Source organism: Mustelus asterias, chromosome 18, assembly GCF_964213995.1.
Source record: "Mustelus asterias chromosome 18, sMusAst1.hap1.1, whole genome shotgun sequence".
Classification (NCBI taxonomy): domain Eukaryota; kingdom Metazoa; phylum Chordata; class Chondrichthyes; order Carcharhiniformes; family Triakidae; genus Mustelus; species Mustelus asterias.
Window position 1 is genome coordinate 5,591,523 of NC_135818.1, and position 13,320 is coordinate 5,604,842.

At 43.4% G+C, this 13,320-nt stretch overlaps 1 protein-coding gene across 3 annotated transcripts in view; it reads left to right on the plus strand.

Moving 5' to 3' along the window:
- The window catches only part of ryr3 (ryanodine receptor 3), a 371,169-nt gene that overhangs the window by 205,217 nt on the left and 152,632 nt on the right, over positions 1-13,320 (plus strand). For all 3 annotated transcript variants that reach the window (XM_078233298.1, XM_078233296.1, XM_078233297.1), the window contains 4 exons: positions 4,018-4,158; positions 8,350-8,513; positions 9,267-9,345; positions 12,638-12,727. In XM_078233298.1, the coding sequence (XP_078089424.1) occupies positions 4,018-4,158; positions 8,350-8,513; positions 9,267-9,345; positions 12,638-12,727 (474 nt within the window). The remainder of the gene's footprint in view (positions 1-4,017; positions 4,159-8,349; positions 8,514-9,266; positions 9,346-12,637; positions 12,728-13,320) is intronic.

A 13,320-nucleotide genomic window follows, 5' to 3' on the forward strand; every position in this document is an offset into this window, starting at 1 on the left:
TGAATTCTAGTGAAAGTAGTTATTATTTCATTTGGAACTGATATTAGATCAGGTCATATGCCCAGGTATATCAGTGCAGGTATATCAGTGAGCTGCAGGTATATCAGTGCAGGTATATCAGTGCAGGTATATCAGTGCAGGTATATCAGTGAGCTTCAGGCATATCAGTGCAGGTATATCAGTGAGCTTCAGGTATATCAGTGAGCTGCAGGTATATCAGTGAGCTTCAGGTATATCAGTGAGCTTCAGGTATATCAGTGCAGGTATATCAGTGAGCTGCAGGTATATCAGTGAGCTTCAGGTATATCAGTGCAGGTATATCAGTGCAGGTATATCAGTGAGCTTCAGGTATATCAGTGCAGGTATATAAGTGCAGGTATATAAGTGCAGGTATATCAGTGCAGTTATATCAGTGAGCTGCAGTTATATCAGTGAGCTGCAGGTATATCAGTGCAGGTATATCAGTGCAGGTATATCAGTGCAGGTATATCAGTGAGCTGCAGGTATATCAGTGCAGGTATATCAGTGCAGGTATATCAGTGCAGGTATATCAGTGAGCTGCAGGTATATCAGTGCAGGTATATCAGTGCAGGTATATCAGTGAGCTGCAGGTATATCAGTGCAGGTATATCAGTGCAGGTATATCAGTGAGCTGTAGGTATATCAGTGCAGGTATATCAGTGCAGGTATATCAGTGAGCTTCAGGTATATCAGTGCAGGTATATAAGTGCAGGTATATCAGTGAGCTTCAGGTATATCAGTGCAGGTATATCAGTGCAGGTATATCAGTGAGCTGTAGGTATATCAGTGCAGGTATATCAGTGCAGGTATATCAGTGAGCTTCAGGTATATCAGTGCAGGTATATCAGTGAGCTTCAGGTATATCAGTGCAGGTATATAAGTGCAGGTATATCAGTGCAGTTATATCAGTGAGCTGCAGGTATATCAGTGAGCTGCAGGTATATCAGTGCAGGTATATCAGTGCAGGTATATCAGTGCAGGTATATCAGTGAGCTGTAGGTATATCAGTGCAGGTATATCAGTGAGCTTCAGGTATATCAGTGCAGGTATATCAGTGTAGGTATATCAGTGCAGGTATATCAGTGAGCTGCAGGTATATCAGTGAGCTGCAGGTATATCAGTGCAGGTATATCAGTGCAGGTATATCAGTGCAGGTATATCAGTGAGCTGCAGGTATATCAGTGCAGGTATATCAGTGAGCTTCAGGTATATCAGTGCAGGTATATCAGTGCAGGTATATCAGTGAGCTGCAGGTATATCAGTGCAGGTATATCAGTGAAGAATTGCCATTCCAAAGTGACACCTTCAAAGTGTCAGAATCTGTGAGGAAAACAAAAATAAAAAGCCTATAATCTTGATGTTGTGAGACTGTTACACAGGACACTGAAGACATCCAGGCCTGGATTTTCCAATCCCACAGGAATCTGAATGGATCACTCCATTTGCAGCTCCCACCCCACCCTCAGGGGATCTTCCAACATTAAACTAATTGGAATGTTTTTTGCAGGGTTGGGGGGGATGTTACTTGTTGTATTTCCAGACCAAATGGGTTGCCCACTTTGAGTGGGCACAATAAAATCACTGTGGTGCTACGTAATTATATGGTGGCACAGTGGTTACCACTGCTGCCTCATAACACCAGGGACCCAGGTTTGATGCTGGCCTTGGGTGACTGCGCGTTGTTTGCACATTCTCCCCATGTCTGCGTGGGTTTCTTCTGGGTGCTCCAGTTTCCTCCCATAATCCAAATATGTGCGTGTTTGGTGGCTTGGCCATGCTAAATTGCCCCTTAGTGTCCCAAATTGTGTAGATTAGGTGGATTGGCAATGCTAAATTGCCCCTTAATGTCCATGGTGTGCAGGTTAGGTGGATTAGCCATGCTAAATTGCCACTTAGTGTCCACAGATGTGTAGGTTAGATGGATTAGCCACGGGAAGTGTGTGGGGTTATGGGATGGGGTGGGGGAGAGGTTCTGAGTAAGTTGCTCTGTCGGAGAGTCCGTGCAGACTCGATGGGCCAAATGCCATATTCTGCTCTGTCGGGATTCTATGATCGTGCAACTGGTGGTGCCAGTTAAGGTTGAAACATTTTTATCTCAAATAAATTCCACTTTTGCATCAAGGGCCCTGTCAACCTTAAGATTATGGAACCCACTCCATTGCATTCATCATGCTGAACATCAGGAAAATGATGCAAACTCTGACATTCCGCATTGCTGAAACATCATAGTGGAAAATATATTAGACCTTGTGTTATATTGCGCAATATGATTTAACTTACATGAATAGAATACAGAGGCAGCACTCATCAGGATAGATTGGCAAGAATACCAATTGTAAATGGAACAGCAATTTATACTGTATGAGAAGAGAGTCCTGATTGGTTGGAAAATGGACTCTGATTGGTAGAGACATTGCCATAGAGAATGCACCAGGGAACAGTTAACTGTCAAGCTTTTGTTTAAGTTCAAACCAGGCAGCATGACTTTGATTGATCAAGGCCTTGCCGTGAGGAATGAACCAGGGAATGGCTGTTCTCCCAAGCTTTAGTTTAGTTGGAAAGGCCCAGTGAGTGGGCATGCTCCTTCTTGGGGAACTCTTATTTTTTACCAACAATACTCAAGTTCTATACTACCAAACAGCTATTTATAAAAACTAACACAGGTAATCAACGTCTGCCATTCACTTCCATGCAGGTGAACCTGTAAGAGCTAGTGGAAATGAAAAGATTGGCCTCAAATGCATTTCCCATGCACTCCTGTTCAGAGAACACCAGAAAAACATGTAATGAATGCTCAGGCTATCTGAGCCCTAGATTCTGAAGATTATTGTCATTTTAACAATTACTTTGCATTGAGGTTTTGGCTATTGAGCTTCAGATAATTGGAAATCAGAAAATGAGCATCCTATAGTTATTATTGACTATATTATGAGCTTCAGTGTAGATTAGCAAACTTATAACCCTGTAAGATTTAATGTACATTTTCTAAATTGTTATGATACCCTCAGAGACTGATAACTTATAAAAATGATTTGAATCCCCAGTGACCAACTTAATGGATCAGATGACAAGATTTCAAATATTAAGACTTTTACTGTAACAAACAAACTAAAATTACCATTGACTAAACAACACTTTGTGGACAGTTAATTCTCTGAACTCCAGAACAGGTATCCCTAATTTGTTTCTTAACATGATTGGTAACCCTTTGTTTATACACAACACCACATTTTCAGAAAAACTATCCTTTACAGGAAGCAGGTAAAAGTTACTCCTTGCTACCAATGGGCCCACGTCTCCCTGTTTTGCAGAGCCATAATGTCTAGTGCCTGTCAAAAGTCATTTCCCTCAATCTTGTGAAAATCCCTAAACTGACTACCAGCTGCAAGGGCCACTGCAGTGATTCCTTTTACCAGCCAGATCTGGATGAATCTTCCTGTGTCACTAAATCTTTTGCAGGTTCAGTCACTTCAAACAGAGGAGAAACTCCCACTTGCATTCAGCCTGGTGGCTAACAGAAAACAGCAGTTCCCTCTACTCTCCACACTGGCTGCAGTAATGCGGTCTTCTCTCTCTGTCACTTCCTCTCCCTGTCGAGAGTTTATGAATCTCACAGCCTTGAGAGTCTACCCATGCCAAAGCCAGCTATTCTGCCCTTTGTTTTCAGGTGTTAAACCTGGCATATGGATTTCAATGGAACTCAACCTGAACCCCCTGTCCACATGGTAATCAGGCCACACTGGCTTTTTTCAGGCAGGATTAGTAGAAGGTCTTGAATTCCAATTTATTACTCCAGTTTACTTTGAGTTAAAGAGACAGTTTGAAGCATGACCCTCTTGCAATGTTTAGCTATCATAACAAAATACGCAGCCAATAATTTCCTATCAGTGTTGTGGATTTGGTGTGGGAGTATCAAATCGTATATTCTAGAAATATTTTTATTCTGCTGTAATATCTTTAGTCTATTAATATTGTGTTTTCCTTTATCAACTACAGCTTCTAGCCAGCCACTATGAGCAGAGTTGGAAATATTATTGCTTGGCGTCAGGATGGGGCAGTTACGGAAGTGCATCTGATGAAGAATTACACCTCACCAAAAAATTGTTCTGGGGGATTTTGGACTCGCTCTCTACAAAGGTAAGATCACACATGGTTACATTAAAAGTCACCTAAATCTCAGGGTTAAAGAGTTGCAATTCAAGAATAAGCTATACATTGATTGTGATATGTGTAAATATAAAAAAAGTTCTCTCAATTGGGTTCCTCAAAAAATATGAAACTGGAGATGTACGAGGCAAGATTTTTACACAGAGGGTGGTGAGTGTCTGGAACGCGCTGCCTGGGGAGGTGGTGGGAGCAGGTACAATAGCAGCATTTAAGGGGCATCTAGATGAATACATGAATAGGATGAGAATGAAAGGATACGGACTCCATAAGTGCATACGGTTTTAGTTTAGGCATCATGATCGGCGCAGGCTTGGAAGGCCGAAGGGCCTGTTCCTGTGCTGTAATTTCTTTTGTTCTTTGAAATGGAAAGTTGTTGCAAAACTAAACTTGAAGTTCAGTAAAGGCCAGTGAAAGGCCCAAGATGAAATATGTTGGAAATATGAGAAAATGGTGCACTGTTCTTCTTGACTGCTGCTCTCACCCTATAAATCAAACAGTATTTTTATCTTTCCCAATATCTTTGCTCTTCAATTTTGCCAATCCTTCATGTGGTAATGAAGATTGTAATGCGGAGGTTTCTGCTCTCTTCATCCAAGTTTTACAGATCAGGAGGAGGCCAGGCCTTTTTCCATTCACTTATCTAGGTCCCTTTGTGGACTCCTTGGGCAGGATTTTCCAGCCGCACTTGCCTCAATGCTGGAAAATCCTGCCTGAGGTCAACGGACTTTTAATGGTCTACCCTCCGCCCACTACGATTCCCATGGCAGACAGGACAGGAAAATTCCCCCTGGTGTCTTCTTCATAACTTACTTCCCCACCTATCTTTGTGTCATCAGCAAATTTAGCAACTCTACATTCCATCTCTTCATCCAAGTCATTGATATAGATTGTAAATAGTAAAGGCCCCAGGACGGATCCCTGTGACACCCCATTTGTTACATCATGACAATCAGAAAGTGACCCATTTATGCCTACTCTCTGATTCCTATTCGCTAACCAATCCTACATCCATACCCCCACCCCACCCCACCCCCACCCCACCTCCATTCCCACCCATGAACCATTATTTGGTGTGGTAATGTTTGATGCAGCACCTTGTCATATCCCTTCTGGAAATCTAAGTGGACCACATCCATTGGGTCACCTTTATCTATGTTGCTTGTTATTTCCTCAAGAACTCTCAGTCAAACACAATTTTCCTTCACAAGACCATGCTGATTCTGCCTGATTACATTGTGATTTTCTAGGTGCCCAGTTATAGCCTCCATAATAATGGATTCCAGCGATTTCCCTCTGACAGATGTTAAGCTAACTGGCCTCTGGCTTCTTCTCTCCCCTTTTGAATAAAAGAGTTACATTTTGCTATTTTCCAATCTGATGGAGCATTCTCCAAATCTGGGGAATGTTGGAAAATTGAAACCACTGTCTCACAAGCCACTTCTTTTAAGATTCTAGGATGATGTCCATCTGAAGATGGCCACTTGTCAGCCCAAAGCTCCAACAATTTGTTCAGTCCCACTTTCCTGGGGATTGTAATATTCTTGCACTCCCTCTTACTTGTCCTGATTTATAGTTACTTCTGGGATGTTACTTGTATTCATAGAATCCATACAATCCCTACAGTACAGAAGGAGGCCATTCAGCCCATCGAGACTGCACCGACAACAATCCCATCCAGGCTCTAACCCCGTAAACCCACATATTTACCCCACTAATCTCCCTGACACTAAGGGGCAATTTAGCATGGCCAATCCACCTAACCTGCACATCTTTGGACAGTGGGAGGAAACCGGAGCACCCGGAGGAAAACCTGTGCAGACATGGGGAGAACATGCAAACTCTACACAGACTCCACATTCTCTCTGGTCACTTGGACTCGAATCGTCAGCTCTTTTCTCTCCTTACAGATGCTGTCAGACCTGCTGAGATTTTCCAGCGTTTTCTCTTTTGATTGCAAAATACCTGTTCAATTCATCCACCATCTCCTTATTTTCCATTAGCAATTCCCAGACTCACTTTTTATTGGATCAGTACTCTGTTAACTGTTTTTTTGAGGTAACTATAGAAACTGTTACTATCTATCGTTATACTTCTGACTAGCTTAGTCTCGTTCTCAATCATTTCCTTTCTTGCAAATCTTTTAATCATTCTTTTATACTGTGTCCAATCTTCTGGCCTGCCACCCACCTGTGCACAAACAGGAAACTGCAGGCCCCTTGGCCTAACGACAGTCACAGGGAAATTATTAGAAGCTATTGTCAAAGATGTTAAAGAAGGTCACTTGGAAAAATTCAAGATAATCAGGCAGAGTCAACATGGTTTTGTCAAGGAGAAATCATGTTTAGCCAATATTGGAACTCTTTGAAGAGGTAACATATGCTGTGGGCGGCACGGTGGCGCGGTGGTTAGCACTGCTGCCTCACAGCGCCAAGGACCCGGGTTCAATTCTGGCATTTGTGACTGACTGTGTGGAGCTTGCACATTTTCCCCATGTCTATGTGGGTTTCGTCCCACACAGACACATGGATCTGGGACTGTTGATAAACAGGGAATTGTTGGATTGAATTCGCGGGGGACCACAGTCAGAGGAGTAGATCATGGACACCCTAGCCATGTAGGAGCTGACTTGGTTGCCACCTCCTTTGCCCCTTGTCTGTGTAGGTTTCCTCTGGGTGCTCCGGTTTCCTCCCACAGTCCAAAGATGTGTGGGTTAGGTGGATTGGCCATGATAAATTGGCCCTTCGTGTCCCAAGATGTGTAGGTTAGATGGAATAGCCTTGGTAAATGTATAGGGTTACGAGGTTAGCGTGGGGGAAAGGGCCTGGGTAAGGTACTCTGACAGAGAGAGTTGGTGCAGACTCGAAAGACAGAATGGCCTCCTTCTGCACTGAAGAGATTCTATGATTCTGTAGATAACGGGGAACTGGTGTAGTAACGTATTTATTTCCAGAAGGCAGTTGAAAAGGAGCCATGTCAAAGATTATTGTGAAAATTAAAAGGTGTTGTGGGTAACATATTGGCATGGTTGGAAGATTGACAAACCAACAGGAAGCAGAGGGGAGGCATAAGTGGGTTTTTAGTGGTTAACAGAATATAACAAGTGGAGTGCCCCAGGGATCAACTTTTTTCAATTTATATCAATAACTTTGCTGAAGGAATTAAAGGTATGGCAGTTAAATGTGCTAATGACACGGATAGGAAGGCAAGTAAGATATAAGGAGGATGTAGGAAGGCTGCAAATGCATCCATATTGAAAAACTGAGTGGGCAATAATGGAGCAAATGTGGTATAATGTGAGAAAATATAAAATTGCCCCTTTTGGCAGGAAAAACAAAAAAAAACATCTGAATGGTGAGAAACTCTAAGATGCAGATTCAAGTGCCTTAGTGAATGACAAAAGGCTAGTATGCAGGTACATCAAGTAATCAGGAAAACTAATTGAATGTTGTCATTTATTGCAAGGCGAATTGAATATAACAGTAGGGAAGTTATGTGCTTCAGTTTATATGTTTAAGTTTATCTTGTTAGTGTCAGAAGTCAGCTTACAAAAACACTGCAATGAAGTTACTGTGAAAATCCCCGAGTCGCCACACTCTGGCGCCTGTTCGGGTACACTGAGGAAGAATTTAGCATGGCCAATGCACCTAACCAGCACGTCTTTCATACTCTGGGAGGAAACCGGAGCACCCGGAGGAAACCCATGCAGACACGGGGAGAATGTGCAGACTCCTCACAGAGAGCGACCCAAGCTGGGAATTGAATCCAGGCACTGTGAGGCAGCAGTGCTAACCACTGTGCTACTGTGCTGCCCTATACAGGCCATTGGTGAGACTATACCTGGAATACGGTGTACAGTATCAGTCTTCTTAGAATGTAAATATGTTAGAAGCAGTTTAGAGAAGTTTTACTCGATAAATATCAGGAATGGATGGGTTTTTAAATGAGGAAAGCTTGGACAGGCTAGGTTTGTTTAAAAGAGTAAGAGGTGACTTGGTTGAAACATACTGAACACTGATTTGAGTTTGTTTGGACTGACATTTGGTAAGTGTGTTTTGACTTGTATAAAACAAATATTGGTGCGCACCTCTATTTGCGATTGCTATGAACAACCCTCCGTGTTTATCCTTGTGGCTTTCTAATGAGTTCCTACCTTTCCTGCAGAAATATAACCCTGAACTCTTTAAGATGGCTTTGCCATGCCTAAGTGCTATCGGAGGGGCTCTGTCTCCTGATTACGTCGATTCAAGCTTTTCGGTTGTGTTGGACAGACAGGCTTCAGTGGATGAAGAAGGCAACTTTGACCCAAAACCTATCAACACTGCTAAGTATGGAGCTGCAATAAATAACCACGGTTTCCTTTACGTGTGGTTCTTATAGATTTAAATCCTGCTGCTTGTCACATATTTTCACCCATTTCTTTCCATAAGACCATAAGATATAGGAGCAGAAATAGGCCATTCGGGCCATCGAGTCTGCATCAACTCTCCCTCAGTTACATCTCAACAGCAAGAAAATAAAATACTCCAAAAGGAAATATCCAAAGCAACATAGATCTTAACCGAGCTTGGTAGCCTTTCATGATTTGATTTGATTTATTACTGTCATATGTATTAGTATACAGTGAAAAGTATTGTTTCTTGCCCACTATAAGACAAGCATACCGTTCATAGAGAAGGAAAGGAGAGGATGCAAGAATGTAGTGTTACAGTCATAGCTAGGGTGTAGAGAAAGATCAACTTAATACGAAGTAGGTCTATTCAAAAGCCTGATGGCAGCAGGGAAAAACTTGTTCTTGAGTCGGTTGGTACGTGACCTCAGACTTTTGTATCTTTTTCCCGATGGAAGAGAGAATGTCCGGGGTGTGTGGGGTTCTTAATTGTGCTGGCTGCTTTTCCGAGGCAGCGGGAAGAGTAGACAGAGTCAATGGACTAATTTCACTAATTTGTTGCAAATAGTTATTAAACGCTATTAAAGCTTCATTATAATGATAAAACCTCGTCAACAAAGTGACTTTTTTCAACATTTAAACATATTTAAAGTGGATCTTTTTTGAAGGAGCTTTCCTGTTTTTGTTTCAGTATTTCAATTCCGGAGAAGTTGGAGCATATCGTCAACAAATACGCAGAACATCTACACGAGAAATGGGCTCTTGAAAAAGTAATTATTAGCTAGCTGTTTTGACTTTATTTTCATCATTTAGATAGAAAGGATTTAGGAAAGAAATCATTTTAACGGTGGGTTTTTAAAGCAAATGTATTCTGAAAGGTTTTTCATAAAGGCACCTGAATGACACATGTTTCATAACGTTGATCATCGTTGTCTTGTCCAAGGACTGTCAAATAAAAAGCAATTCAATAGCTTCTCCTAGTCAGGATGAACACCCACTCACCCATTGTGTGGCAAGGTCTTCGATCCTCTCTCAGCTCTGAGCAAAAGGAAATGATAAAACCAGAGACAAAGACACTGAATTCTAGTCAGCGTTCACGAAGGGAATGCTGCAGGACGTTTAAAGATAGATTTGAGTCGAGCAAGGTGACCCATCAACAGAGGAAAAGGTGGTGGGTGCTTTATTTTCACATCATTGCCTGAAGATGAATTGTACTGATGTGAATTAAGAGAGACTGATCATGATTGCTGTCACACCGAACTGTAGAGTAAAGCAGTTTATCAATTTATATTGAGTTGTGGTTTAAGTCACTCAATCCACCCTTGGAGAGATTGGACACGTAGGTGTGTGATGGCAATAGCAATCGATGTACACATCATAATGGGCCACTATTGTTGCTCTCGACTGCCCTATCACACAGTAGGACGTAAAGGCAACGTGAGTCAACGCACATTAAATTAAGATGCTCGCTGCAATTCCACTGAATCCAGGAAGGCAAATCCCAATTTGTAACCTAGGCTGAAATGTTAACAGCCCTTTGCAACATGCAGGGAAGGCTGAAAAACGGTGCAGAAAATGAGGGAGGCTGTGTCCTCCATCTTCCAGATGCGAAGCTATTTTGCCAGCTGTGGGAAAGTTGGCAGATTAGCCCCTGATGTGGAGATGCCGGCGTTGGACTGGGGTAAACACAGTAAGAAGTTTAACAACACCAGGTTAAAGTCCAACAGGTTTATTTGGTAGCAAAAGCCACACAAGCTTTCGGAGCTCTAAGCCCCTTCGCAAAGCGGCCTTCGTGACACACGACGGCGCAGAGTTGCTGAGCAGAAACTGATAGCCAAGTTCCGCACACACGAGGACGGCCTCAACCGGGATATTGGGTTCATGTCACACTATTTGTAACCCCCACAGTTGCGTGGACCTGCAGAGTTTCACTGGCTGTCTTGTCTGGAGACAATACACATCTTTTTAGCCTGTCTTGATGCTCTCTCCACTCACATTGTTTTGTTTCTTAAAGACTTGATTAGTTGTAAGTATTCGCATTCCAACCATTATTCATGTAAATTGAGTCTGTGTCTTTATATGCCCTGTTTGTGAACAGAATTCCCACTCACCTGAAGAAGGGGCATAGAGCTCCGAAAGCTTGTGTGGCTTTTGCTACCAAATAAACCTGTTGGACTTTAACCTGGTGTTGTTAAACTTCTTACTGAGATTAGCCCCTGCCAGGATTCCAATGGAGTGGCCAATAAAGAGTCACAACCCAATCATACGGGCACTTTAGCCCATCTGGAGGTGGGGGGAGCACCTGTGAAAGCTGACGGCGTCCCAGCGTCCTCCGGCCCTCCTCTTTAGACACTGTATCACCCTGACCCTGCTGTAACAGCACTGCCTGTGCCCCATGACCGGAGCTACCAAACCCCACACCCCCCCTCCCCACTTCTCCCACCCTACACCATCCCACCCTCCAACATCAGGGCCTGGCTGGTCTCGGCATCCCCCAAACCAACTTACCCCTCTTTGAGGGCATCAAGTTGCAGTCGCAGCCTCAGCAATGGTCATCACTCGAGGCAGCGATGCTGAGGCTTTTAAAGAATGTATTCTTTCATGGGATGTGGGCATCGCTGGCAAGGCCGGCATTTGTTGCCCATCACCATTTGCCCTGGAACTGAGTGTCTCGCTCGGCCATTTCAGGGGGCAGTTAAGAGTCAACCGCATTGCTGTGGCTCTGGAGTCACATGTAGGCCAGACCGGGTAAGGACGGCAGATTTCCTTCCCTAAAGGACATTAATGAACAAAATGGGTTTTTACAGCAATTAATGGTCGTTGTCATGGTCACCATGACTGAGACTAACTCAATATTCCAGGGGAGGGAATGTTTCCGTCTCGCCAGCCATGGGAATCGTAGCAGCGGGGGCTGACTATGCAAAGGTTCATTGAGCTCGGGCTGGATTTTCCAGTTTTGGGGCAAGGACGGCTGGAAAATCCTGCCCCAGATTCATTAATTACATTCAAATCCCACCAGCTACTGAGGTGGGATTTGGACCCCCCCACAGCATTAGACCAGGTCTCTGGATTACTGGTTCAGTGACATTACCAGTGCGCCACCAGCTCTCATGTGTTGAATTCTCAACCCTGTCAATGGGCTTGCAGCACTTGGGGGGGATGGAACACCACCCTGAAATGGATTGGCAACCCTACCAGCACCCACATCCGGGGAGGCAATGGCCAATGGTATTATCGTTAGACTATCAATGCAGAAACTTAGCTCATATTCTGGGGACCCACGTTCGAATCCTGCCACAGCAGATGGTGGAATTTGAATCCAATAAAAAATATCCGAAATTAAGAATCTACTGATGACCATGAAACCATTGTCGATTGTCGAAAAACCCATCTGGTTCACTAATGTCCTTTAGAGAAGGAAATCTGCCACCCTTACTTGGTCTGGCCTACATGTGACTCCAGAGCCACAGCAATGTTGTTGACTCTCAACTGCTCTCGGGCAACTAGAGATGGGCAATAAATGCTGGTCAGCCAGCGACGCCCATGTCCCACAAATGAATTAAAAAAACATGAATGCCCTCTAGCATGCCTCTCTGGCACCCGTCTCTTGCCAAACCAGTTTTGCTTCAGGGTTTTTGATCCGATGGCGGGACTTCATGACACATTTGTGTCATGAAATAAACAGTTCTGCCACCTTCGCTGTTATCTCCCTGTGATTGAACAGATGTTGAGAGCCAAATAAATGTCAGATTCTAATGAGGGTTGTGTTGGGCCGAGATAGTCTTTGTGGGTTTTGTGCTGGAGTTAAGGGCCATGGAAGATGTTTGTTCTGGCCGCCCTGGCCATGTATCAGAGGCAGCGAATGCACAATGAAGATAGGAGCGTTGAAAAGATTGTTTTTAAAAATAAATCAAATGCTAATTTAAACTTGGGGATTTATTATGTACAGAGTAAAGTAGCAATTTAAAAGAGATGGAATATTAGACGGTTTGTGCTGACTAACTTTTATCAGCTAAAAATTAATGTCTGTCAGTAACTCGAATATCACTTCTTGTTTTGTAGATACAAAACGGATGGACATACAGTGATACAATCAATGAGAATATGAAGACTCATCCATTACTGAGACCCTATAAAACGTTAACAGAGAGGGTAAGGGGTACTCGTGTGAGTTTTATAACAGATAATGGTGTTTGGCTGCCAATAGGTTTAAAGAGAACAACGAACAGAGAACAATACAGCACAGGAACCGGCCCATTAGCCCACCAAGCCTGCGCCGAATCCTAACCCTTATTTAGACTACTCATTGCCCTTACACAGTTTCTATCCCACTGTTCATGTGTCTGTCAAGATATGCCTTCAGCATTGCTAACATGCCTACTTGCACCACCTCCCACAGTCTGAAAGATGTGCTGGTTCGGTGCATTGACCCGAACAGGCGCCGGAGTGTGGCGGCTAGGGGAATTTCGCAGTAACTTCATTGCAGTGTTAATATAAGCCTACTTATGACTAATAAATGAACTTTTTAACTTTTTTTTCCCACTGCCAGTGCGTTCCTGGCACACACCACCCTCCGTGTGAAAAACTTTCCCCCACGTCTCCCCTAAACTTTCCCCCTCTCACCTTGAACCTGTGCCCTTTGCATGGTTTTGGTTTGTTAGACTGCCGTGGTGATGCCAACAAATCTTGACACTGCCAACTTGCACGTAAAACTCTGTCGAGATCACTACGCATTCCACAAAAGT